A 24,846-nucleotide genomic window follows, 5' to 3' on the forward strand; every position below is an offset into this window, starting at 1 on the left:
TCATATCTCAGGAAAGGTGAATAAATCCCTTTGACACTGGTTCTTAGGCAGGCCCTCAACTGGATCACACAATACATTATTGGCTCCACTACAATATTTATTTATTCTACATATTTTCATCAATCGTGTATCTTACATATAGTAATCTAAGCGATGTACAATGAAAAACAAAATTAAGTACAGGAACAAATTAAAATCAGTCATTAAAAAGAAAACACATAAATTAAATATATAAAACAAAACTAAAATAAAAACAAAAGCAATATCCAATTTAACAGCATTAACTAGGTTATAGCTAACAAAAATTAACAATCTAACAGAAAACAATAATATATTAAATACAATACCAGAAATAAAAAACCATAAAATCATTAAACATCATTAAAAAATGATCATCCTGATCCCTTTCTGCATATGTGGAGTCACTCTATTATTGTGAGAATATGAGGTTAAAGCAGACTCTGTGGTAGCGCATTAGACAGAGCCTAGCTAGATGGACTTTGTGCTTCTCGCCTGCTGTCACTTTCTGTATTTACTGCTAAAACAATTTCATACAGGAGCAGCTTACAATTTCATTAGCATGGCTACTGTACCTGCGGCCAGTAGTCATGGTTGCCCAAAGCAGGAAAGACCTTAATATCTGGGAAGTTGTTGAGAATGGTGGAAGTCATATTACCGATAATATTTATGACAAGATCTGTTGAAAGTTCTTTCACTGGAACATGAGGAGGACTGTCTCTAGAGGGGGGGAAAATGTAATGACAGCAGGTTTAGTACTTGATTGATGAGAAGTCTTTCACTTAATCAAAATTAGGCCAAAATATTTTTATATGTCACGTAAACAGTGTTGAGTAATTATAAAAGTAGGAAGTTTCAACAGAAAATAACCACCATAAACCATGAATGTGATCTTGTATAGTGTCAAATCTGAAGGTACATGGTGTACATTTTCATTTGGAGTAGAACAATCCTGCTATGCACGCAAACATCTGGAAAGCGGATATCCCCATCTACTGCTTGATAATTTCTGGAGGAAGGACGTTAAAACAGCATTAACAGTAACCATCACAATTCTCAATATAACTAAGTAAAGAAGCATAAGGAAATAAAGGCCCAAAAATACTACACTTTTTCCCTGTAGACGCAAAATGGGAGAAAATCCTTAGCACATCTGACCCAAAGTGACTCATTCAGAATCACAGAATAGTCAATGGAAGAGGGAGATAGCAGCTCAAGAACTGTGCTTCCTTCTTCTGTACTCCAACCTCTGGCAAATTCTTGTGCAGCCAAAGTGACTGGCAGTGCTGGGATTGGAACTCAGCTGTTTCCTCCCAGTTTATCTTTCAGCTGCAGGTTGCTCTACCATGTTACCTTCCAAGATTAGATTTTACATGATTCTTTCTGTCACTAGGCAAGCATTCTGGCCTTTATTCTACAAAAACTGCTTAGCCATACAAATGGTTGAGCATCTGTAGATATTTAATTGGGAGATGCTGGGCTCTGTTTCACAATGATGGCCTTGAAGGCATAATCTTTTGAATGCCTCCAAATTCCCCAGGCTTTCCCCATGTGAATGGGTCTGTCTCACATGTTAGCCAGCTAATCATGTGCAGGGAGTTCTGCTTTTGCAAAAGGGGTGTTAATATTTCAAAATAGTGTTCTGTGTTACATAAAGTCTTTGTGGGTTGTGAAACTTTTTACTGGGCCAATAAAACAAGGATGTTGCAGTACAGGAACTTTTCTAACCATGCCAGTCTCTTCTTGTGACGTGAGTCCATATTATTGGCAAATAGTCAACGAGCAACTCCTCACATGGAACAGGGAGAGTCATTTTCTAAAAATCAGCAGAACTTGTACATTTCAAGAACACATGTTATGTCAATTTTTCACAGCAAACCTATACACACAAATCTGCTCTGAAAATTTTCCAAAATATCATGCATGACCTAACCCGCACAAAGTTACACCTGCTCTTTACAGATAAGAACTTGGGTTAATTTATGTCCATACTTTTTAAAATCAAAAGTATGCAAGTGTATCCAAACTACAGTACCTCATCTCTATCCCCAAGACTACCTCTTTCTCATGCACTTATAAAAGCAGACATGAATTCAGATTAGCACACACTTTTAGGGGCACAAATCCTGAGCAATCTTATGACAAGCCATTTACATGCATAAACCAGTGGTTAATGCTTGGAAATGGCTTTGAAATTTTATTTTTTTCAAGCACACCAAGGTGAAAAACAAGCATTAGGTCTCACTAGGAGCTTATTAGTATGAGTCACTATTTAGTAACCAGTTGGGTAACACAATTGGTGTAATTATCAAAAACATATTCCAGGAATTTCAGGGAGTTTATGCTTTCTTTTCTGAAAAATGAGATAAAACAAGAGGGAGAAAATGCCCTCTCAGTTTTCCGACAATGACACATAAATTGATACTGTTTATTTCCAGAAATCACATTTTTTTGTACACATCACAAATGGTGTGTTCCTGAAACCTGTGGGAATTCAAGTTCCACAATCTCTTTTGTTCTCAGCAAAAACAGACATAGGAGGAAACAGTCAGAGAATCAGTCTGTTGCATGATGATTTAAGAAGGAAGGGGTCTGAGTGCCCTTTTGCTGAAATGAAAATTTAAATGTTCTTTAAGCTGTGAGTACAGCGCTGATAAGCCTGGGCCTTACCCTGCAGAATTCTGAATACATTTGAAAAGAGGGAAGAATGCCTACATCCCTTGTATTTTAGCTGGGGTTTTACAAGTTTTTCAGAAAATGAAACCATAAGCCTCAAATTTCAGTATACATTAAGTGATACATTAGGCAATGTAGGAGGAATTGATCAAATGTGAATACGATTGGGGGAGGCACAAGAAGCAGTTTTACAAAAACATGGGATGTGGGGAGGGGGGAGGATAGGGATGTGCATTCATTTGCAATGAAATAGGAAATAGAGACGATATTTCCTATTTCGTTGCGTTTCAGGGGGGATGACGAAACAATAAGAAAACCCAAAAAATGTTGTGTGGTTTTCTTATCATATTTCTGGGGGGGAGAAAGGGTACATTAAAAAAAAAAACCCCAAACCCACCTCAACCCTTAAAATGTAATTAATTGCAACCCCCCACCCCTGACCCCCCCAAGACTTGCCTGACTCCCTCCCCCCAAGACTTACCGAAAGTCCCTGGTGGTCCAGTGGGGTCCCGAGAGCGATCCCCCTCTCTCGGGCCGTCGGCTGCCACTAATCAAAATGGCGCTGATGGCCCTTTGCCCTTACCATGTAACAGGGGTTATCGATGCCATTGGTCGGCCCCTGTCACATGGTAGGAGCAATGGATGGACCACGCCATTTTTTAAGATGGCACCGGCCGGAATTCATTAAATCTGAAGGGTTGGGGCGGGTTTCAGGTTTCATTTCGGGGGCATATGAAATAAAATCTGCCTGAACCGCGGGAAAATGAAATTTCCCACAGCGGGCCGATCATGAAGGCCGAACCAAAAGGTTCGGCCAAATCACATCCCTAGGGGAGGATAGTAAATAATGGCAGATAAAGCCCAAAAGACCCATCTAGTCTGCCCAGCAGAATGTGCACCTACCCAAAGTAAATCAAATTTCCACATGGAACCCAACCCCCAGTGCCAGTGTGGCCCCTTTAGTGTTGCAGCTGCCACTCCCATGCCATCCAGAAAGCATAAGGAGAAATTACTACTTACCTGATAATTTCCTTTTCTTTAATGAGGACAGGTTAATCCACACCAGTGGGTTATGCACCTCTACCAGCAGATGAAGACAGAGCAAAGCTGACATCACATTATATATACCCCTGCACCGACATCAGCCTACTAGTATTCTTTGCAAAAGCCAATTGTGGACAACTAAAGTATACATGATCATAAACATTAAGACAAAAACTCAAACAGTCAATTAACAGAATAAACATTGAGGTTAGACAAGGAGTGTAATATTATTAATCTAGGGACTAAATCTGACACTTACCAGTAATCCCAGGAAATGTAGTCACTCAGGAGGACAATAGCACTAACATCGGGCACTCAAGGGCGGGAAGGCGGATTAATCTGCACTCATTAAAGAAAAAGGAATTATTAGGTAAGTAGTAATTTCTCCTTTCTTAGCATTCAGACAGGTGAATGCTACCAGTGGGATGTACCAAAGCTACTCTCGAACAGGGTGAGAGGCTGCCCACGGTCCAATCAATACCGCATGCAAGAAGGCTGCATCGGGCTTGCATATCCAGGCAATAATGCCTGGAAGTTGTATAAGAAAAGCAATGTCGCAGCTTGGCAAATCTCGATGGGAGGCACGATCTAATCTCCGCCCATGACACTGCCTGAGCCCTAGTGGAATGAGTGCTAGCCTGACTAGGCAACAGCTACTCAGCATCCACATACGCGGTCGTGATAACCTTCTTAATCCAGCTGGCTATCACAGCCCATTTCGCCGGCTCATCCTGTTTACTCCCATCATGGAGTATAAACAGCTGGTCCATCTTCCTGAGAGGTTTAGAAACCTCCAATACCTCAAGATATGCCACTTGACAACCAAGGTCCGTAACTGGAGATATTCATCCACCTCTCTCTCTCTCTCTGCTCAGAATTGGCAGGAATTGATTGATTCTAGTGAAAATCCAAGACCACCTTTGACCAAAAGAATGGAACAGTTTGCATCTGGATCATTCCCGAGATAGTCGCAGAGACGGTCCCTGGCAAGACAGAGCCCAAAATTTGGAAACTCTATGCACAGAACATTGTCCTCTAGTAAATAACCTCAGGAAGAGGCTATGCAGTGGTCGAAAGTTGGAACCTGCCAGAATTCCAGAACCAGATTAAGACTCCACAAGGGCACCGACAACCGCAAGGGAGGATGAAGATGCTTCATCCCTTTCAAGGTCATGCCACAACTGGATCAGTCAACAAGGGTTCACCATTCACGTTACCTTGGAAACAGGCCAGAGCCGCCACTTGTACTTTCAAGGAATTAAGGGCCAGGTCCTTACACCACACATCCTGCAAAAAATCCAAACTGAGTGGGATTTTAAATGAATGAGAATGTACCCCTCATTCCTTACACCAAGTCTAAAACATTCGCCAAACATGAACATAGGCTAAGGAAGTGAATAACTTTCACACTCAAAGCCAGGTGGAAACCATAGCAGTGGACTACCCACACTCTAGCAACCAAGCCTTCTTAAGGGCCCCATTGTAAGACAAAAATCAAATTGGATCTTTGAGACTAGGCCCCTGCCATAGCAAATTCCTGTGGACTGGTAATCGGAGAGGAGAGTTCACCAGAAGCCTCCGCAGATCGGTGAGCCTGACTTCAGTGCTGGGAAAAATCATGGAAACTGTTATAAAGAATAAAATTACAAAACATAGACATGATTTAATGTGACACAGCCAACATGGATTTACCCAAGGGAAGTCTTGCCTCACAAATCTCCTACATTTTTTTTGAAGGGATGAATAAATGTGTGGACAAAGGTGAACCAGTAGATATGGTGTATTTGGATTTTCAGAAAGTGTTCAACAAAGTCCCGCATGACAGACTTCTAAGAAAACTAAAAAGTCATGGGATAGGAGATGATGTCCTTTTATGGATTACAATCTGGTTAAAAGACAAGAAACAGAGAGTAGGATTAAATGGTCTGTTTTCACAGTGGAAAAAGGTAAACAGTGGAGTGCCTCAGGGATCTGTACTTGGACCAGTACTTTTTAATATATTTATAAATGATCTGGAAAGGGGAATGACCAATGAGGTGATCAAATTTGTGGATGACACAAAATTATGCAGAGTAGTTAAAGCTCAAACGGATTGTGATAAATTGCAGGAGGACCTTGTGAGACTGGAAGATTGGGCTTCCAAATGGCAGATGAAATTTAATGTGGACAAGTGCAAAGTGATGCATATTAGGGAAAAATAACCCTTGCTGTAGTTAAACAATTTTAGATTCTATCTTAGGAGTTGCCACCCAGGAAAAAGATCTAGGCATCATAGCGGATAATACATTGAAATTGTCGGGTCAGAGTGCTGTGGTGATCAAGAAAGCAAACAAAATTTTAACAGATATTAAGAAGGAATGGCAAATAAAATGATGGATATCAAAATGCCTCTCTATTGCTCTTTGGTGAGACTGCATCTTGAATACTGTGTGCAATTCTGGTCACCACTGTTATGGAGTCTCAGTTTAGTGGACCCTTGGGCCGACCTGCAGGAGACTGGGAAAGGGGTTCAATGTCTCTGGTACACCGCAGGCCGGGTGGCAGATGTTCAGGCAGGATGTAGTGGTGCTCTTCACCCTGGAAGCTGGTGCTCCCCCAGGAGGAGCCCGTAGAAGCCCAGCCGCTGGGACTTAGGCGAACTGATGAACTTGAGACTGGAACAAGCAGGCTGATGAACAGGACAGGGAACTGGAACCAGACTAGAACAGTAGACAGGAACTGTAGCAAGACTCGGGTACTGGAACCGGGCAGGAACTGTGGCAGGCAAGCAGGAACCAAACAGGTACTGTAGCAGGCAAGCAGGAACGGAGCGAGCTCCAAGGCAGCTCACTCCGGGGCATGGAGCAACAGGAGACCAGTAGGTAAGCCCGTTGCAAGGCAAAGACTGAGTGTCCGCGGCTGGCTTATCAAGGCCACGGTGTCTGATGTCAGGAACTGGGCGGAGTCACCACTGGTGGGAAACGGCCTAGAAAAGCGCCCAAGTGGCGCGCGCACGCGCGCGCCTAGAGGCAGGGCATCCATGGGAGGCTTCCCGGCGGCATGGATCCCGCGGGGACGCCGCCGAACAGGCCACGAACTAGGCCACCTGAAGCGGGAACAGGTCCAGGAGCACGGAGGTAAGGGTCTGGTCGCGCCGCTTGCGGCCAGAACTGTAACAACCACATCTCAAAAAATATATAGTTGCATTGCAGAAAGTGCATAGAAGAGCGGCCAAAATGATAAGGGGCATGGAAGGCTAAGGAATTTAAGGCTGTTCAGTTTGGAGAAGAGATGACTGAGGTGATATATGATAAAGGTCTACAAAATCATGAAGGGACTTGAAAAAGTTAATGTAAATTGATTAATTACTCTCTCAGATAACAGAAGGACTAGGGGGCACTCCATGAAGTTAGCAAGTAGCTCATTTAAAACAAATTTAAAAACATTATTTTTCACTCAGCACAAAGTTAAGTTCTGGAATTCCTTGCCAGAGGATGTGGTTACATCATTTAGTGTAACTGGGTTTAAAAAAGGTTTGGATAATTCCTAGAGAAAAAATCCATAAACTGCTATTAATTAATAAGCAATAGTAGCTTGAGATTTATTTAATGTTTGGGTACTTGCCAGGTACTTGTGGCTTGGATTGGCCACTGTTGGAAACAGGATACTGGGCTTGATGGACCCTTGGTCTGACCCAGTATGGCAATTCTTATGCTCTTATGTTCTTAAGACAAAAATGAAAGGAGATTTAGGAATAAGGCTAAATGAAAAAAATGCACCCAGAAAACAAGGAATTTATTATAGAGAAAGACGAGCAGACACATGCTGATGACTTACATACACCCTGATGGCAGGCATCTGTGCCAAAATACTGCTAGTGTCTGGTAGCCCTTTACAATATCATTAGCAGCCCTGGGTCCTCATGTCCAACCATTGCAAGTTCGTCACACTTTAAGCTTAAGTGCTAAATTGATGCATTTTGGTTTCTTTATAATTGAAGTTCTATTTGTATTCCAAAAATATATAAAAAATCAGCTGTTATTATTGAACATTCATTGGTATATGATTATACCTACCCATGAAGCACAATAGTTTGAGGCTCTTTAACCTGCCATAGTGGATTTCTACAGGTGTTTTATAATACTAGTTCATGAGTTGCTCCCACTTGCTCTATTTTGTGAATATTTCATTTAAGGATTGGATATAGTGGTCTTTTTGGGTTCGTTTTGGTGAGCATTTCATATTTTGAACAATCTAGCTAGTAGCCTTATGCAGACAATTTACTTATATTGCCAGCCTAGTCACAAAACCTTTCCTTGTTGTTTCAGACTTATTATTTTGCATTTCATCCTAAGCTTCATGGAAATACTTTATCTGTTCTTGTATATATTCCTTCTAGTATAAACAAGAAGTTGCAGCCAGAACTTGAGTCTACTTTCCAGAATACATATGAGTATCCACGGTTCATGGATGTGTGGATATGTGAAAAATAAGCATGTTCATCACAGTCCTCATATTTTTGATATGTCCTGAAATACTGATGTGGCTAAGATATCAAACAAAAAAGTTAGTAGGGGATCACAGAAATGCACACACATATACAAACTAGAGATGTGATTCGGCCGAACCTTTTGGTTCGGCCTTTGTTATCGGGCCGCCGCAGGAAATTTAGTTTTCCCGCAGTTCGGTCCAATTTTATTTCGGCTGCCCGCAAAATGAAACCCGCCCCAATCCTTCAAATTTAATTAATTACAATGGGGGGTTGTTTAAAAAAAAACAAAAAACAAACCCACCCCAACCCTTCAATATAATTAATTGCAACCCCCCCCCCACCCTCCTGACCCCCCCAAAACTTGCCAAAATTCCCTGGTGGTCCAGCGGGGGTCCCAAGAGCAATCTCCTGCTCTCAGACTGACGGCTATCAGTAATCAAAATGGCGCCAATGGCCCTTTGCCCTTACCGTGTGACAGGGGCTATTGGTGCCATTGGCCGGCCTCTGTCACATGGTAGGAGCAATAGATGGCCGGCGTCATCTTAAAAAATGGCGCAGGCCATCCATTGCTCCTACCATGTGACAGGGGCCGACCAATGGCACAGATAGCCCCTGTCACATGGTAAGGGCAAAGGGCCATCGGCACCATTTTTATTAGTGGTAGCCGACGGCCCGAGAGGGGGAGATCGCTCCCAGGATCCCGCTGGACCACCAGGGACTTTCGGTATGTCTTGGGGGGAGGGGGGAGGGCAAATCTGGGGGGGTCGGGAGGGTGGGGGGTTGCAAGTAATTAAATTTGAAGGGTTGGGGTGGGTTTGGGTTTGTTTTTTTTTTAAATGTGCCCTTTCTCCCCCCCCCCCCCCCCCCCCAAATACGATAAGAAAACCACTCGAAATTTCATGGGTTTTCTTATCATTTTGTCGCCCCCCTGAAATGCAACAAAATAGGAAATATCGTCTCTATTTCCTATTTTGCTGCAAACGAATGCACAACCCTAATACACACACACTCTCACACACACACACACATAGCGATCTAATAAACTTTTTTCCTTCACAAAGTGGCTAAAACACCTCTGTAAATACCAACAGAAGAAAGTCACTTCTTTCTGCTCTTATGTACATGGATGTTCACACAGAAATCTTAGTAAATGTCAATTATATTAGTCCTTATTTGATCAACAAAATAGCTACTGTGCGGCATTTGAGGTCTAATTAGCTGCTTACCCAGTCCATATCATAAAGGACACCTTTTCTTGGGAATTCTTCATGTGGTTAAATGCTGAGAGAATAAGTTGGTATGGGGAATCGCACATGAAATCTCCATAGATGCCGGGATTGGAGGCATTTAACCCCTTGGATGAAGCACACACTTTGGTGTGGTCATCAGTCACGTGGTATGTTGAATCCAGATGCAAGTCGGACACATGCCAGAACTGTTCTGCATAAAAAAAAAACAAAAAAAAGAATAGGGTAAAATGAGATTTTGCTGACACAATCCCAAACTGTAATAGAATGATTATTCTGCTAAAAGGGGTGGTCAGCAATGTATGCTGCCTTGTCTAGAGCACCAGTTTCAAGCATTAGTTCTTCTCTCCAGGGGTTATTTCTAAGTAGAAGAATATGTATAGCAGGGGTATGTGCAAATCTGACCCGTCCGCGCCCGGCCCACCCACGGGCCTGCTCATCTCGCTAGCTCCTCTGCAAGTCATGGGTCAGCCTCCCCAGCGGCAGCCGTGAGCTCCTCCAGGCCTAGGCGTCCTGCGGCGGCGGTCGCCAGACCTTCCACTGCACACCAGGCCTCACGCCGGAGTTCGGCGTCCCCAGTGGCATGGGCCACGCCCCTACACACGTGCATGCGGACCGCCCGGCCTCTTGTAGGGCCAGGAGTGGGTCCTAGCTCCGGTGCGCACCCTGATTGAACGTAGCATATAAGGAAGTTCCTGCCTGAACTTCCTTGCCTTGGCAATCAGGTCGGCACTGTAAGTGTACTAGTTTGACTCCGCATTCACAGTCTTGTTTCAGTCTTGTTTCAGTCTTGTTCCAGTCTTGTTCCAGTCTTGTTCCAGCCTTCTTCCAGTGTCCTACTGTTCCAGCCTTGTCCATTGTCCTTCTGTTCCAGCATCCTTCTGTTCCAGCGTTTTGTCTGTCCTGTCTTCCCAGATAGTACCCTCGGACTGTCTCTCTGGTACTGACCTCGGCCTGCTCCTTGACCATTCTGTTCGCTGCCTGGATCCTGACCTTTGCCTCCCTTGTGACCTCGTCTGACCTCTGCAACCTGACCCCTGCTTCGTTGATTACTCCTCTGACTGATCCTCGGATTCTGACCCCGGCTGCCATTGACCACGTCTCCTGATTCTGGCTTTGTCCTTTGCCTTGTCATCGCCTACGCTGTACTGGCCTTCCCTGTTCCTCCAGACCTACAGCCTAGTGTCCCACCATGCTCCCTTGCTGTTCGTGGGCACGCCTCTCTACTACCTCTCCAGGAGACCCTGCGAGGCCCACCTAAGTCCAAGCAGCCCGGGTCCTTACGGGCTCCACCCAGGGGGACCGCGGGCTTCCAGTGGTGAAGCTCATCCTAGCCTCTGTCTCCTCCTGTGCTCCGCCCCCTGGGGGCAAGTGCTTCCTGGTCCCTAACAGGGAGCCATTCTCCACAGCTCCAGGACAAGGGTCCACCTCCAAGCGCAACAACTAGGACCACAAACCAGTCTGTTTTCATGATATGTACAATGCATATTCAAGAGATATATCTGTATGTATTTGGTCCAAGAATCAATTAAATTAGCCCATATATTTATTTATCTGAAATTTATAAACCACATATCAACATTCCTAGGCACTGTACATATGTTGCGTTCGTGCCTGTTCTCGCCCTCGCTCTACCCTCTCTATCTTGTGGCGACTCCCTTCAGGTCTGACGGACGGATGCTGCCGCAGCTTCTTCTCGCCATTTTCTTCCTGGAATCTCCTGGCTGGCCTGACTCTATGGATCCGCCATGTTCCTGATGATGTAAGGGGGCGCGTGCGCGCTCCAGACTTTGTACCAGCAAGAGCGTAAACCTCAGGGGCATCCCCCCGTAGTGATGTCATCCGCTTCCAACATAAAAGGTCTTTGATTGCTACTATGAATCGAGTTAGCAAGGGCAAGAGTAGGAACCCCTTCCTCGCAACTCTTGGGAAATTCTTTCTCCGCTGCTCTGCCTCTACAGACTCACCCAGGGGTACCCGCTTCTTGGGGGCCCCGCTCTCCCTCTTCTTGATTTCAGATTGTTGGACGGGATCCGGTACTCAATCCTCGAGGGCCTACGTTCCCGAAGACTCAGAAGACTCCTGTTGCCTGGAGGCAATCACAGACGTGAACACAGTGAGTCCTATTACAGACAGGAAATGGTACTCGCTCCACGAGGGCTCATGTTCCTAATCTCTAAGACTCCTTTCAGTCTAAGACGTTATCGCAGGTACGGAGATCATGAGTTACCATTGCAGATTGCAGAATAGGAACCGGTACTCACTCCATGAGGGCCTATGTTCCTAATACCTTTCTCAGAAGGTTCCTAATACCTTTCTCAGAAGATATCGCATACCTATATCTTATGGACTACTATTACAGATTTACAGATAGGAACCAGTACTCGCTCCACGAGGGCCTACATTCCTAAATCTCTCCTAACCTCTCTCCTATTCCAGAAGCCATCAGTTCCAAAGAAGAAGACATCTCTAGCTACCAGCGTTCGCATTTGGTTTATTCGGAAGTCATGCCCACAAGCCTATGGCATTGTTGATTCCAAAGAAGAAGATATCTCACTATCAACTTCGTTGGTTCACTCGGAAGATGTGCCACAAGCCTATGGCACTGTTGATTCCAAAGAAGAAGATATCCCTGTTTATCAACTTAACGTTTGGTTGCTCGAAGGTCGTGCTGGAGGTTAACAGCACTGCTGATTCTGAAGATGAAGATGTCCCCATCCAACAGCCCTTTCGCTTTGCTGGTATTGCCATTATCTCTCTTCCAGCACCCTGTGGAAGAGCAACTTAGAAGTGGATTATGGACCAGAGTCTACATCACCACTTCCAATGAAACCTCAGTGACATCCACGGCAGCCCATCTCATTGCTGCTGACTTCATTATACATTCTGCGAGATTCTTCAAATCTCATCATCTACTTGTCATCGTGTACATACGAACTTGAACTCAAGAATTTAGAGACTCTGGATGTTGTACAGAGACTGAGTTTTGTTGCCTGAAAGGGCTTCGGCCCCGAAACCATCTTTGGGAGCCTCAGACCTATTGGATAAAGAGATGCTTCATCAGTTCCACCTCGCGCATCTTTGGTACTTAACCTGACAACCAAAGAGGAGACTGCCCTTTGAAGGGGGGGTACTGTTGCATTCATGCCTGTTCTCGCCCTCGCTCCACCCTCTCTACCTTGTGCCGACTCCCTTCGGGTCTGACGGACGGATGCTGCCGCGGCTTCTTCTCGCCATTTTCTTCCTGGAATCCATGGGCTGGCCTGACGCTATGGATCCGCCATGTTCCTGATGACATAAGGGCGCGCGCGCGCTCCAGACTTTGTACCAGCAAGGGCGCGAACCTCGGGGGCATCCCCCGTAGTGACGTCATCTGCTTCCAACATAAAAGGTCTTTGATTGCTACTACGAATTGAGTTAGAAAGGGCAAGAGTAGGAACCCCTTCCTCGCAACTCTCGGGGAATTCTTTCTCCGCTGCTCTGCCTCTACAGACTCACCCAGGGGTACCCGCTCCTTGGGGGCCCCGCTCTCCCTCTTCTTGATTTCAGATTGTTGGACAGGATCCGGTACTCACTCCTTGAGGGCCTACGTTCCCGAAGACTCATCTGCGATTGCCTGGAGACAATCGCAGATGTGAACACAGTGAGTCCTATTACAGACAGCAACCGGTACTCGCTCCACGAGGGCTCATGTTCCTAATCTCTAAGACTCCCTTCAGTCTAAGACGTTATCGCAGGTACGGAGATCGTAAGTTACCATTGCAGATTGCAGAATAGGAACCGGTACTCGCTCCACGAGGGCCTATGTTCCTAATACCTTTCTCAGACTCTCTTCTTCCTCAGAAGATATCGCATACCACCTATATCTTATGGATTACTATTACAGATTTACAGATAGGAACCAGTAATCACTCCCTGGGGGGGCCTACGTTCCTAAATCTCTCCTAACCTCTCTCCTATTCCAGAAGCCATCCCATTCACAGTTATTGTGAGTTCTATTTCAGACTGCCTATAAGAACCAGTATTCGCCTGCAGCTCCTGTTCCTGAATACTGAAGACTCTCTGTTGCATAGGAAGACATTACAGATATCTACAAGAGTGAGTGTATCATCTACCACTGGTTATATGTCCAGCATACCCTGTCTACTCACTACCTATAGTCTCTCCTTACAGCTCAGCAACTCAGAGATCGTAATTCCAGTATCTGAAGGACTTCAGCCCTGCCAGGCACATCAACTCACTATTGCCACCTCTGGTGGTTCTACTTCCAGTCTAATAAAGAACTATCTGTGTTTGTCTCAATACTCCAGCCTAGCCGGTGGTCCCTCTCAGGATCTCCACTTGAGGGTGCTGTCATCTGCCATCGGCCCAGGGATTCACTATTTCTACTAAGTGTTACTCCTTACACTAATAGAGTGGTATCATCATTTGGCACTCTGTGGGAGCCAACCCACATCAGACCATTACTCCTCTCTCTGAGGAAGCTGATCCATATCAGATAGCTAACTCCCCGTGAGGATCATACAGGTTGCTGGCTCCTCCTGTTACAGGACGAAGCTTAACACTTTGCCATCTTCTCCCCTTTGGGGGAGCAGAGCACTAACAAGATTGCTAATTCCTCCTCCTACAGGAGCCAAGCCTATCAGATTGCTAATTCCTCCCCTTGGGAGGAGCTGATCAATACCAGATCGCTAACTCTGCCCTCCTGGCGGGGTGATTGCTAACAACATAAAAACATTCATAAACTAAAAATAAAACAAGCAAACCTTTAAACACATTAAAGACATAACATAAGACTTGCTGTCACTATCCACACCTTGTTAAATAATGTCAAATCTCCTTGGATCCCCTTTGTACTAAAAATACACACTCCATCCTGTAATCTCTGGTCATCTACACAAAATTTACTGGATTTTCCTTCTCCTAAGTCCGCTTGTTTAAATGAGACTCGAGAACGTGCTCTGTGCATCGCAGGCCTATTCTTTTGGAACTCTCTACCGCTCACGATCAGGAACATCAGTGAACCAAAAATGTTTAGACGGGCACTGAAAACGTTTTTATCCTAACTCCCCTAGTGTATTAGCTTCCTGTCCTCCTGTTAGGCCCAACCCTTAAAACCCCGCAGACTCGCCTAGATTTTTTGTTTTTTCTTACACGCCATCCACAGCAGTAGTAAAGTCACGCGGCGGGGGACCCCACTGCACGTTTGTGCATGTAAATACTTCCGCGCAGATTTCATGTTAAAGTCCTGGAATGGCCATGTTGCACCCAGACCACACCCATACCCCACCCCTGTTTTGGACTTTTTCATTTGTGCATGTAGCGGGAGATATGTGCATACATGGACCGCTTTTAATGTCCACTTAGTCCATGCTGGCCCAACATACTCGAGTATCTCCCGGTATTGGTGCACGCCGGAGTTTTAAAATTCACCTTTTTCCATGCATAAATCACTTTTGAAAATTGCTATGATACATTTACATGTGTAACTCCTTTGAAAGTTCACCTGATAGATTTGCCAACTTGCATAATTTTACACCTGCTATTTATCTGGTGTAAATGATATTAAATGTGTTTATTGTAAGGTACTGACTTGGGGGGGGGGGGGAGGTTTGGGTGAACTAAGGGGGAGTTCAAGCTTAAGAACCAGGAAGGTCTTGATGACCTGGAGAAGGACTGGGTGAACTGATGGTCTAATAGGTAAAACCCTGAGTTGAAAGTGCTCCTCTTACCGTGGGAGATATTTAGAGTGTCAGATTGTCTGTCTGTCTCTCTCTCTCCTTCACCCTCCCCCTGCCCCCAGTGTTCAGGATCCCTATGGCCCAAAATCTCCAGACTTGTGCCTCAACAGGACCAGTAGTAAAGTTATGCAGGTAACATGGCACTCGTTGCCATGCTCAGCCTTGCAAAATTCAGGGGTTATGCACGCAAGTCTTAGCCCCATGCCCCGCCCCTTTTCTGCCTCCTTATTCTTCACGTGCGCACAGGTTATGTACACACATACTTCCCAGCTTCTAAAAATTTGCATTGCTCGCACGTGGCCCACATATGCGTGTATTGGGCCATTTTTGCACGAGCAATGCTTTTAAAATCTACCCGTTAGCTCTGATGTTTAGAGTAATGAGGAGTAATTATGTTTTAATTTTGTTAGTGGGTTGATTTTAGAGAGGTGGGGAGGTTGATAGAAGATTATTAAGCTTTTAGTTATACTGTAGTGCATGTTGGGCAGTCTTTTTCACCAAAAATGTTGTATAGAAAACATTTTAATAAATAAAAGATTCCATATAATGCACTGTTAATTTTAAGGGCAACAAATGTGCCTTTTTAAAATCAAATCTTTTAATAAAGATTTCTTTTAGATAAAGTTCCTATTAAGCATGTTCCTCCTAAGTAGCCCTGGATTAAAACTGTTTTGTATATTGTGCTATGGGTTGTGGTTTTTTATTTTTTGAAACTGCAAACCTAACTCAATGACATCGCAGTTTGGTTTGTGCTGCATCACAAGATCTTCCCCCTCCCCCTCCCAAATTGTGGTCTTGATTTTATGGCATGGAAATCGTTTTCCTAGTCTTATTTATAATGGATTTAAATTTATGATTAATTTTTGTACATGATGAGATATTCCCTTTAATAATTATTCAGTATATCTGATAACTACAAATTAAAAAAAAAAACATTTAAGGAGTAAGAAAAATGCCTGCAAATCTGTTTCCATGCACAATTTTACACCGAAAAAATACATGTAACGAATACAATTTAAAAAACTGCATCAAAACAAGTCTGAAGCTCTTGAGCAATGGCTCCAATTGTTAAAGCTTGAACCCTGGCTACTGACCTCTTATGAATGCTTACAAGAAGAGTTGCACGGGGTGAAGGGCAGATGACTGGCACTACAGCTCACCAAGGTTAAACTAATTCAACCTGTTCTATGCTTGCACTATTTCAAAACCATGCACCCTTTGCTCACCGATTTCATGTCCTGCAACTTCTGTATATGGGGACAAAAGATCCAAAGGAAAAAAAAGTGCAAGCAAAAAGCTTGTGCCAAACCACTACGGAATGTTTATACAAGTTTTTGCTTGCAGATTCTTCTCAGTGCAGGGATGGGAAAGGGAATGAGAGAGGGCAGAAGAATTGAAAGAAGATCCATGCAGGAAGGGGAAGGGAAGGGGGAAAAGATTGGGAAAGGAATGAGGAGGGACGGGGTAGAAAAGAAAGAGGGCAAGAAAGGATAGTTGGTTAGGGGAAGAGTGTAGCAAAAGAGGAAGAGAAATCCAGGATAGAAAAAGGAAAAAAAAAAAAAAGAGTTGAGGAATGGCACTTAGTATTTTATGGTACACCTGATAAGAGAGGTAGAAGAATCCTTATTAATTAGAACTGGGGAAACAAAGGGTTTCTGATTAATTTATTTTATAAATGGAACATCATGGTAAATAACAAACAAAAAAAAATCAACTCAATGTTCATTTAAGTGCTTAAACGAGGAGGAATTGAGGGAAGTGCCTTTGGTGGAGCTCCACTAGTGATAACCCAAGCTGTAACCTGTCTTCCTACTGGCTGTTCCAGCCTACGATTTCAGTACATTTATCCAGGTCTGAAGCAGGCAGTAGAATCCGATGCTAGGTGTGTGGCTATACTTTCAACAGAACAATCTACTAAAACCACTAACATTTCTGTAGCGCCACTAGATGGATGCAGTGCTATGCAGATACATAAAATGAGACTGTCCCTGTTCAGTGAAGTTTGCAATCTAGATGACACACACACACACACACACTCACATACAATACAAATAATTTTCTAGTAACCACACTACAGTCAAACATATTTTACATGAGAGAATCAGCATCAGAATTTAAAAGCAGTCTCAAAAAGAAAGGTTTTTAAGCAGGACCTGAATACAGCCAGTGATGGAGAAATGCACACCAACTCAAGAAGGCCATGCCAGGCCCATGGTGCACATGCCAGAAAGTTCAGAGCCCAGAGGTAGCAACAGAGGAGGAGAAGAGCACAAATAGGAGCAGCTTGCCCAATGAAGAGAGTTCACAAGGGGGCATGAGGAAGATAAGAGAGGAGAGGTACTATGGAGCTTCAGAGTGAATACAATTGTAGTGGAGAGAAGAGATTTGAACAGAATTAAGAAGCAGATAGGAAGCCAACAAATAGTAGAAAATTCTTTTTCACTCAATGCACAATTAAGCTATGGAATGTGCCAGAGGATGTGGTTATGGCAGTTAGTATAGCTGGATTTAAAAAAAAGTTTGAATAAGTTCCTGGGGAAATCTATTAACTGCTATTAATCAAGTTGACTTAGAGAACAGCCACTGCTATTACTGGCATGTAAAATAGGATCTACTTAATGTTTGGGTACTGGCCAGGTACTTGTAAACTGGATTGGCCACTGTTGGAAACAGGATGCTGGGCTTGACGGACCCTCGATCTGACCCACTATGGCAACTTCTTATGTTCTTATGTTCAGACATTTTAAATGTAACACAGATTGTACTAATGCAAAAACTCCTATTCATGCCACTGTTAACACAAACTTTAAGCACATCTCTAAAGACGACTTTAGTGAACAGTATGTCAAACAGTGACTTAGTGCCATTTAATAAATGGGCCTCTTTAGGGAGTATCCCACATTCCTCCTTAGGGAAGCAAAACAGAAAAGTTGTCAGGAATGAACTTCACATCCAGCTGTGCTTTTGATTTCGTAAAAATGATTGTGACACAGAGCAGTCCGTGTCACACTATATCAAGCAACAGCTGCTATATGCACATAATCAGGAAGCTGAGAAGGAAAAGGATCTAGGTATCATCGTTAAAAATTTGTTGAAATGTTCTACTCAGTGTGCAGCAGCAACCGCCAAGAAAGCAAATAGAATGTTAGGGATTATTAGGAAAGGAATGGAGAACAAAACAGAGAATATCATAATGCCTCTGTATCACTCCATGGTGCGAACTCATCGTGACTATTGTGTTCAGTTCTGGTCAGCACATCTCAAGAAAGATATACCGTAGCAGAATTAGAATAGGGTGTCAAAGATGATAAAGGGAATGGAACAATTCCCCTATGAAGAAAGGCTAAAGAGGTTAGAACTCTTCAGCTTGGAGAAGAAAAGGCTGAGGGGAGATATGGTAGAGGTCTAAAAAATAACGAGTGGAATGGAACCAGTAAACCTTAATCAGTTGTTTACTCTTTCGAAAAGTACAAAGACCAGGGGACACACAATGAAGTTACTGGGTAATACATTTAAAACTGATAAGAGAAAATATTCTTTTACTCAGCTCATAATTAAGCTCTGGAATTTGTTGCTGGAGAATGTGGTGAAAGCTATTAATATGGCTGCAATTAAAAAGGGTTTCTGGAGGAAAAGTTCATTAACCATTATTAAGGTGGAACTGAAAAAATCCACTGCTTATTCTTGGGATAAGCAGCTTGGAATCTATCTACCCCTTGGGATCTTGCCAGGTCTTGTGACCTGGCTTGACCATTGTTGGAAACAGGATACTGGGCTTGATGGACCTTTAGTCTGACCTGCTATGGCAAGTCTTATGTTCAAGTCAAGCAGCGAAGGCATACGGAGCCGCGACAATAACGTGGGGGCAACCCCGCGAGAGTTGCTGGCATAGAAATAGCAGGGGGAGGGGTTAGGGAAGCAGGCAAGAAAGTGCGGGGAAACAAGAGGGAGGAGACGGGGAAGGGTGGGCTAAGAGTCAGAGAGAGCAGCTATATTCAAAAGAGAGCAAGGGATTGGTTGAAGTCAGTGACGCAGGAGAGTGCAGGCAACAGTTCGAACGAGGCGAGCAGGGCTGAAGCACGAGCGTTGTTGTGCGGTCGGGCTGAGGAAAAAGCATGAGGCGAGGGGGTGAGAGAGGCCAGAAGGGAGCTGGAAAAATGCTGGCGAAGTCGCGCAGCAGAGGTGAGCAAGAGCTGGAGACGACCGCAGCACCGGTGCCGGGGCCAGAGGGCATGGCGCGAGGGGGGGGCGCTCGAGTCAGGGCCGCGGAGAAACCACAGCTCGGGCGAGAGCAGCCCAGAAGCGGAGGAAGGAGATTCCAAGTACCAGGGCCAGGTGGACTCGTCACCAGGGCCGATGGGTTCGGGAGAGATATCCATCCTGACGTCTGGCTCAGACATGGAGTCCTCGATCCAGCAGCGCGTCGCAGCGCCCCCCCCCCCCGGCGGTGGCAGGCCTCGATCAGGAGCGGAACCCAGGACAGCCTCCAACCGTCCTTGCAGGCCAGCAGCCGCAGTACCACGGAGACATACTTTGGCGGCGTTAAGAGAAATTCTGACGCCAGATGGAGCACGCCGGTAGGAGAGGAGTCGTGGCAGAGGGCCCACCACGTGCAGCCCGCGACAGGGGAGGTCCACCAGACGGGAGGCTAGCCCGGTGCGCCCAGGAGAAAGAAGAGGAAGAAGCAGAGCAGCGGCAGGAGCGCGGAGGCCCGGCAGGAATGGGTAGGAGCAGGAGGCAAGCAGATCCCGGATTGCACGTGGTGAGTATGGTGATGAGTGGTGGGGAGCGGTGGGAGGAACGGGGGGGCAGGGGATCAGGCGGCAGGGGGTGAGGGGTGTCCAGGGTACATGACGGGAGGGTTCACACAGCTTGGGGAAGGGAGGCGCAGGGTAGATCAAGGGGGCTGGGCCAAGGAGAAGGCAGGGACCAGCGGGGTCTTTGGGGCCCCTGGTTACGCAGCGGGAGAATACAGGCAAGTAGGAATGAGTCCCAGGTTGGGGGCCAGATTCAGCACAGGGGAGGTTGCAGCAACAGAGAATCCAGATGCTGCGGCCAGGGTGTTTGTTTCAACAGGTGCTGCGGAAAGGAATCAGCAGGGGACTCCAGGAGAAACGGGAGCGAGAGGGCAGCAGGCCAGAACCACGTATCGATGTGAGCGACAGAGATAAGAAAGGACTTTAGGATCGATGGGAGACGTCTCTGGAAGTAGGATGTACAGACCGGAAACAGGTAAAATAGGAGAGGCGCAGGTAGACCAGCCAAGCCAGAAGAAAGAGAAGCGCCGCAGGGAATTGTCTTCTAGTGATACAACCAGAAGCAGCTCCTCCTCGGAGTCCTCCTCAGACTCCAGTGTCGAGAGGAGGGACTTGAGGCGGAGTGACCTGGGCCCACAGCAGGATATGGGGCACCCAGCGCTAGCTTCATTAACAGAATTATGGGAAAATGTGCACAGCCATTTGCGTAGGAATATTAGGAAACGTATATATGTCAATATTTTCCTGTTACTCGCAGGTAGGAGGGGGGGAACAAATGGCGGAAGAAGAAGAGTAGCAAGCGATCCCTGGAAAGCGAGCCCAGGACTAGCATAGCCAAGAATATACTTAACTGGATGTGAAGTTTCTTAAGATTAGCTAGTGTGGTAGGGCACTATCCGCCGGAACTGCATGGGGCGCTGCTCTCCTATTGCGACAGCATACTTGGAGCTTATAAGGATTATGAGGGTTGGGCCTGGCTCAACTACGATGAGAAGTTCCGGGAGAAAATGGCGGGCAATAAGTTCATGAGTTGGGGGGCACAGGACATCAACTTATGGCTTACACAAATGACGAACAAAGGGTCAACGCAAGGGAGAGCTACCGGAGGACTGAGAATAGGAGCCCTGGTGGGGGGGGGGGCGGCGGAGCAAGTGTAGGGGGGGATAAAGGGGGTGTGGAACTGCAGCCAACAGGGAAGACAGGATGTTAGGTGGCATCAAGGACATATGTTGGAGGTATAACCGAGCCACGTGTCTGTTTCTGGATTGTAAATTTCGACACGCATGTGTGACATGTAATGGCGCTCATCCCAGCGCGAAATATTCGCAGGCGTTATCCAAAGCCGCATCTGCAGGGACCAAATAAAAATTTTAAAAAATCAACAAATATGCGGAAGATAAGTAGGGGCAATGGGCACGCAGGGGGGGAAGTGGGGGGTGGGCAGGGTGGTGCAAAACAGATGGCGAGCAAAAAAAAAGACGGGGGACAGGGACAGGGAACTGAGACCGTAATGCTTAAGTAAGCAAGCTGTGTTCACATTTCCCTTTCCTGAAAGGATGGGTAGCTGCAAGGTGTGGGCCTAGAGCAGCGACCAGGTCGAAGAGCATGGGTGAAGAAGAATGGGCACTAATTCGGAGTTCAGTAGCGCCCTACACATGGGTGGCTTACGTCAAAGGAAATCAGCTAGTTACAGGGTATTTACGACAGATGGGGTGGGGGGGAGGGACAGTGCCTGAGAGCATGTTAATAAGATTTGTGTTGCAAGCGAAACGAGACAGGTACACGGTGGGATTGGTGAATGCCTACCTAGCTGGCTTTACATTTTTTCAGAGGCTTGCAGAAGGAGGAAGACAGGTGTGCAGCTTTCGAGTTAAGAAAGTATTACACGGATGGAAAAGAGGTCTCGGTGACGTCAGAGATAAGAGGTTGCTGATAAGATATCATGATTTGATGAGGTTTGCGTCTAGTTTAGCAGAAGTTTGTTGGTCAAGCTTTGAAATTGCGTTATTTAGAGTAGCATTCTCTTGGGCATTTTTCAGGGCGATGCGTATTGGGGAGTTGATAGCGAAAACAAAGAAGGGATCACAGGAATATGGGTTGCGGGCACAAAGCGTGTGCATTCGGGAGGGAGAAGTTTTACTATTCTTGCACAGGTCGAAAACGGATCAGGAGGGTAGAGGAAAAAATTGGAATTACATTGGAATTACATTCAGCATAGGCCGGAGGGGTATGGGCCTTTCCTAATACACGAGGATGGCTTGGGGCTGACCCAGTATCAATTTTCACAGGTATTGCGTTATGTAGTGCAGGAAGAGGGTAGAGAGCCGGGGTTATACAGTTCCCACTCCTTTCAGATCGGAGCGGCGACCTCAGCGGCGGAAGCAGGAGTGCCGGCCGAAGGGATTAAGAGGTTGGGAAGATGGACGTCGAACGCTTACAAAGGGTATATTAGGAAGTTCGCAGAATACTGGTAGAGAATCAGCACCAGGGAAGGGTTTAGATAAGGGGAGGATCGCAAATTGGGGCGGGTGGGGGGAATTAGTCCAAAAGGTGGTGTTTAAGAGGTATGGTCTTCTTTTTCAGAGAGTCAGGGGAGGAGGCATGGGACGAGATGTGCCTGGATCGTGGGCCATTCCTACATCCATAGAGCTCAACGACGTGCGTTGAAACGCCCATATGGAGAAAGCCTGGAATTGGAGCGGTTCTGGTGGAGGCTGGCCTGGTTCAGCAAGAGAGGCATGCAGTGGGATGAGCTGCGGTCTTTCGTGAGAGACAGAATCTAGATGTGGGGGATGCCGATCATATTAGTAATTCATCTGGGTGGTAATGACATGGGCTCTAAGACATGCCGCTCTCTGCTAACATGTATTAAAAAGGATTTAGCCCAGTTCATGAGTAGATGGCTTCGCATGCGTATCGGATGGTCGGACATAATCGTCCGGTTGAGGCACAAGGAAGAAATAATATGGAACACAGGGGTTAAGAAATTGAATCGGCAAATGGGAAAATGGATGGGATGGGAAGGGGGTTTTTGGATTAGGCATAGATGGTCTTGGGAGTGTGAGGCTGGACTTTTCAGCGGGGATGGAATACATCTGTCAGAGATCGGCATGGACTTGTTTAATAATGAGTTACAAGAGGGGTTGGAAAAGGAGATTAGAAAGTGGTAGTACCTGCAGTTTGGGGGAACGGACTGACCATAAGTCGGTCGTTTGTGGCGGTAAACCCGAGCCCAGTTTATGTGTTATATGTTTAAAGGGGGAGTTGGGGGGGAGGGAGAGGGGGTGTACCCTGCGTAGCCGAGGGGGGGGGGGGGGCTTCTACGCTGGATGACTTGAACCTTGGGGCGAAAGGTTCTCAGTGGAGCCCGCTCTCGCTGGCACGTGGCGGAGCAGGCGAGGAAAAGGGGGGAGGGGCCGCTCCACCATTGTGGTTTTAAGGTGGTGGAGAACTGGGGTGGGGTGGGGGGGGGGAGGAATAGGGGGAAGTTGGGGGACAGTTTATGTTTGTATGGGCTCGGGTTATGTTTGCAAATAAACTGCGGCCGATTTAAAAGCCATTCAAGTGTTGTGTGTTGTTTGGGGGGAGGGGCTCAAACGGGACAGCAAACGAGCGCAGGTGTTGCATCCCATGTTATTATGTTGTTAAAGTAAATCATAATCCACTGTACAAACTGCAGGATATGGGCATGAACCAAAAATTGAAGTCCCAGGGTTATTGTTCCAGCTTGCTGCTGCGTGGCAGAACTCGGACACAGAGCATTTGCACTCTGAAACAGCAGCTGCAGATCCATGCTGAGAGAAAAGAGAAATGTGTCTACCACCAAGAGAGGCTGTGAACTGCAACACCGTGCTAGGAAGTGTTTTTGAGCTTGAAATCGGAGCCTCTGGCCTCTCCTAAAAGTTTGTTTTGGAAGCTGATCAGTCAGTTTACATTCTTGTCATTAAAATTGCGCTGCCTAGGTGGAGTAGCATTACAGAAGTAATAAGTAGTATAAGTTAACAAAAAACTAATCAGTTAGCATAGCCCCTTTTTTAATTAAATTGCCTTTGTCCGGTTCTATAACAGAAAAGTGCAGCCCCCCATGTTTGTTTGATTTTGTTCTGTTGTTTTGGGGTTTTGTTTTTTTTTTGGGTGGGGGGCATTCGTTTACATGTAATCCCTCTTCCCTATACAGCTATATTTTTCCCCACACACACAAAAAAAAAATGCTTTGGAACTATACAGAGAAGGCAATCTTTGTCTGTTTCAATCACTATTCGTGTCTTGCACTTCTCATCCACTGAATCATACAATACGGCAAGTGAACAAAAGTCTAGTATAACTCACCTACGGATCTCTCCCGTGTCCAGTGCTTTAGGCCACTGAGGTCCAAAGGGGCTGCAGAGACCAGAGAAGAAGAATACCATCCGCTGTACAAAAGAAGCATAGGGAGCACAGAGAACTGGAGAAAGTAAACAATCCCACAGCCTGTAACACCCATCTCTGTCCGAGATTCTGTTAGAGGAACCCGATCGCCGATCACGTGACCGCAAGACTTGGGAAGGCACAGGTTGGCAGGTCATGTGACAGGTTTTCGCCCTGCAGATAAGTTTACACAACAAAATTCAGCTTCCTCCTCCAAGCCATAGAAACCGCAGTTACACAGAAAAGCCCTGCCTTGCATAGAATCAAAGATCCCTTTTTCTCCCTGCCAGATCTGAAGTGGTGTTTTAGGAGCTATTCTGGTTTTCAATCTTTCCTACTATAGTTGAAATCTCCAATGACCTGGGAGCATACCTGGGAGATTTTCAGTTCTGGTCAACCTGAGATTGTTGAAGATTAGTTGAGGGGAGCTGGGCAAGGAACTGCAAATAGACTTGCTACCTTCGTTGTCCCGGGGAAGTGCATGC

General features: G+C 45.7%; 1 protein-coding gene across 2 annotated transcripts in view; it reads right to left on the minus strand.

Annotated features, from left to right (window-relative positions):
* SMPDL3A (sphingomyelin phosphodiesterase acid like 3A) overlaps nt 1–24,495 on the minus strand; it is a 66,737-nt gene extending 42,242 nt beyond the window's left edge. Inside the window, exons 1-3 of one of the 2 annotated variants that reach the window (XM_029596404.1) lie at nt 24,284–24,495; nt 9,436–9,649; nt 594–738 (exon numbers count right to left, since the gene is read on the minus strand). In XM_029596404.1, coding sequence (XP_029452264.1) covers nt 594–738; nt 9,436–9,649; nt 24,284–24,437 — 513 coding nt within the window. In that variant the 5' untranslated portion in view covers nt 24,438–24,495. The remainder of the gene's footprint in view (nt 1–593; nt 739–9,435; nt 9,650–24,283) is intronic. The other variant, XM_029596405.1, reaches the window with a different exon arrangement.
* Nucleotides 24,496–24,846: the final 351 nt, after the last annotated feature.

This window comes from Rhinatrema bivittatum, chromosome 3, assembly GCF_901001135.1.
Source record: "Rhinatrema bivittatum chromosome 3, aRhiBiv1.1, whole genome shotgun sequence".
In the NCBI taxonomy this organism is placed as follows: domain Eukaryota; kingdom Metazoa; phylum Chordata; class Amphibia; order Gymnophiona; family Rhinatrematidae; genus Rhinatrema; species Rhinatrema bivittatum.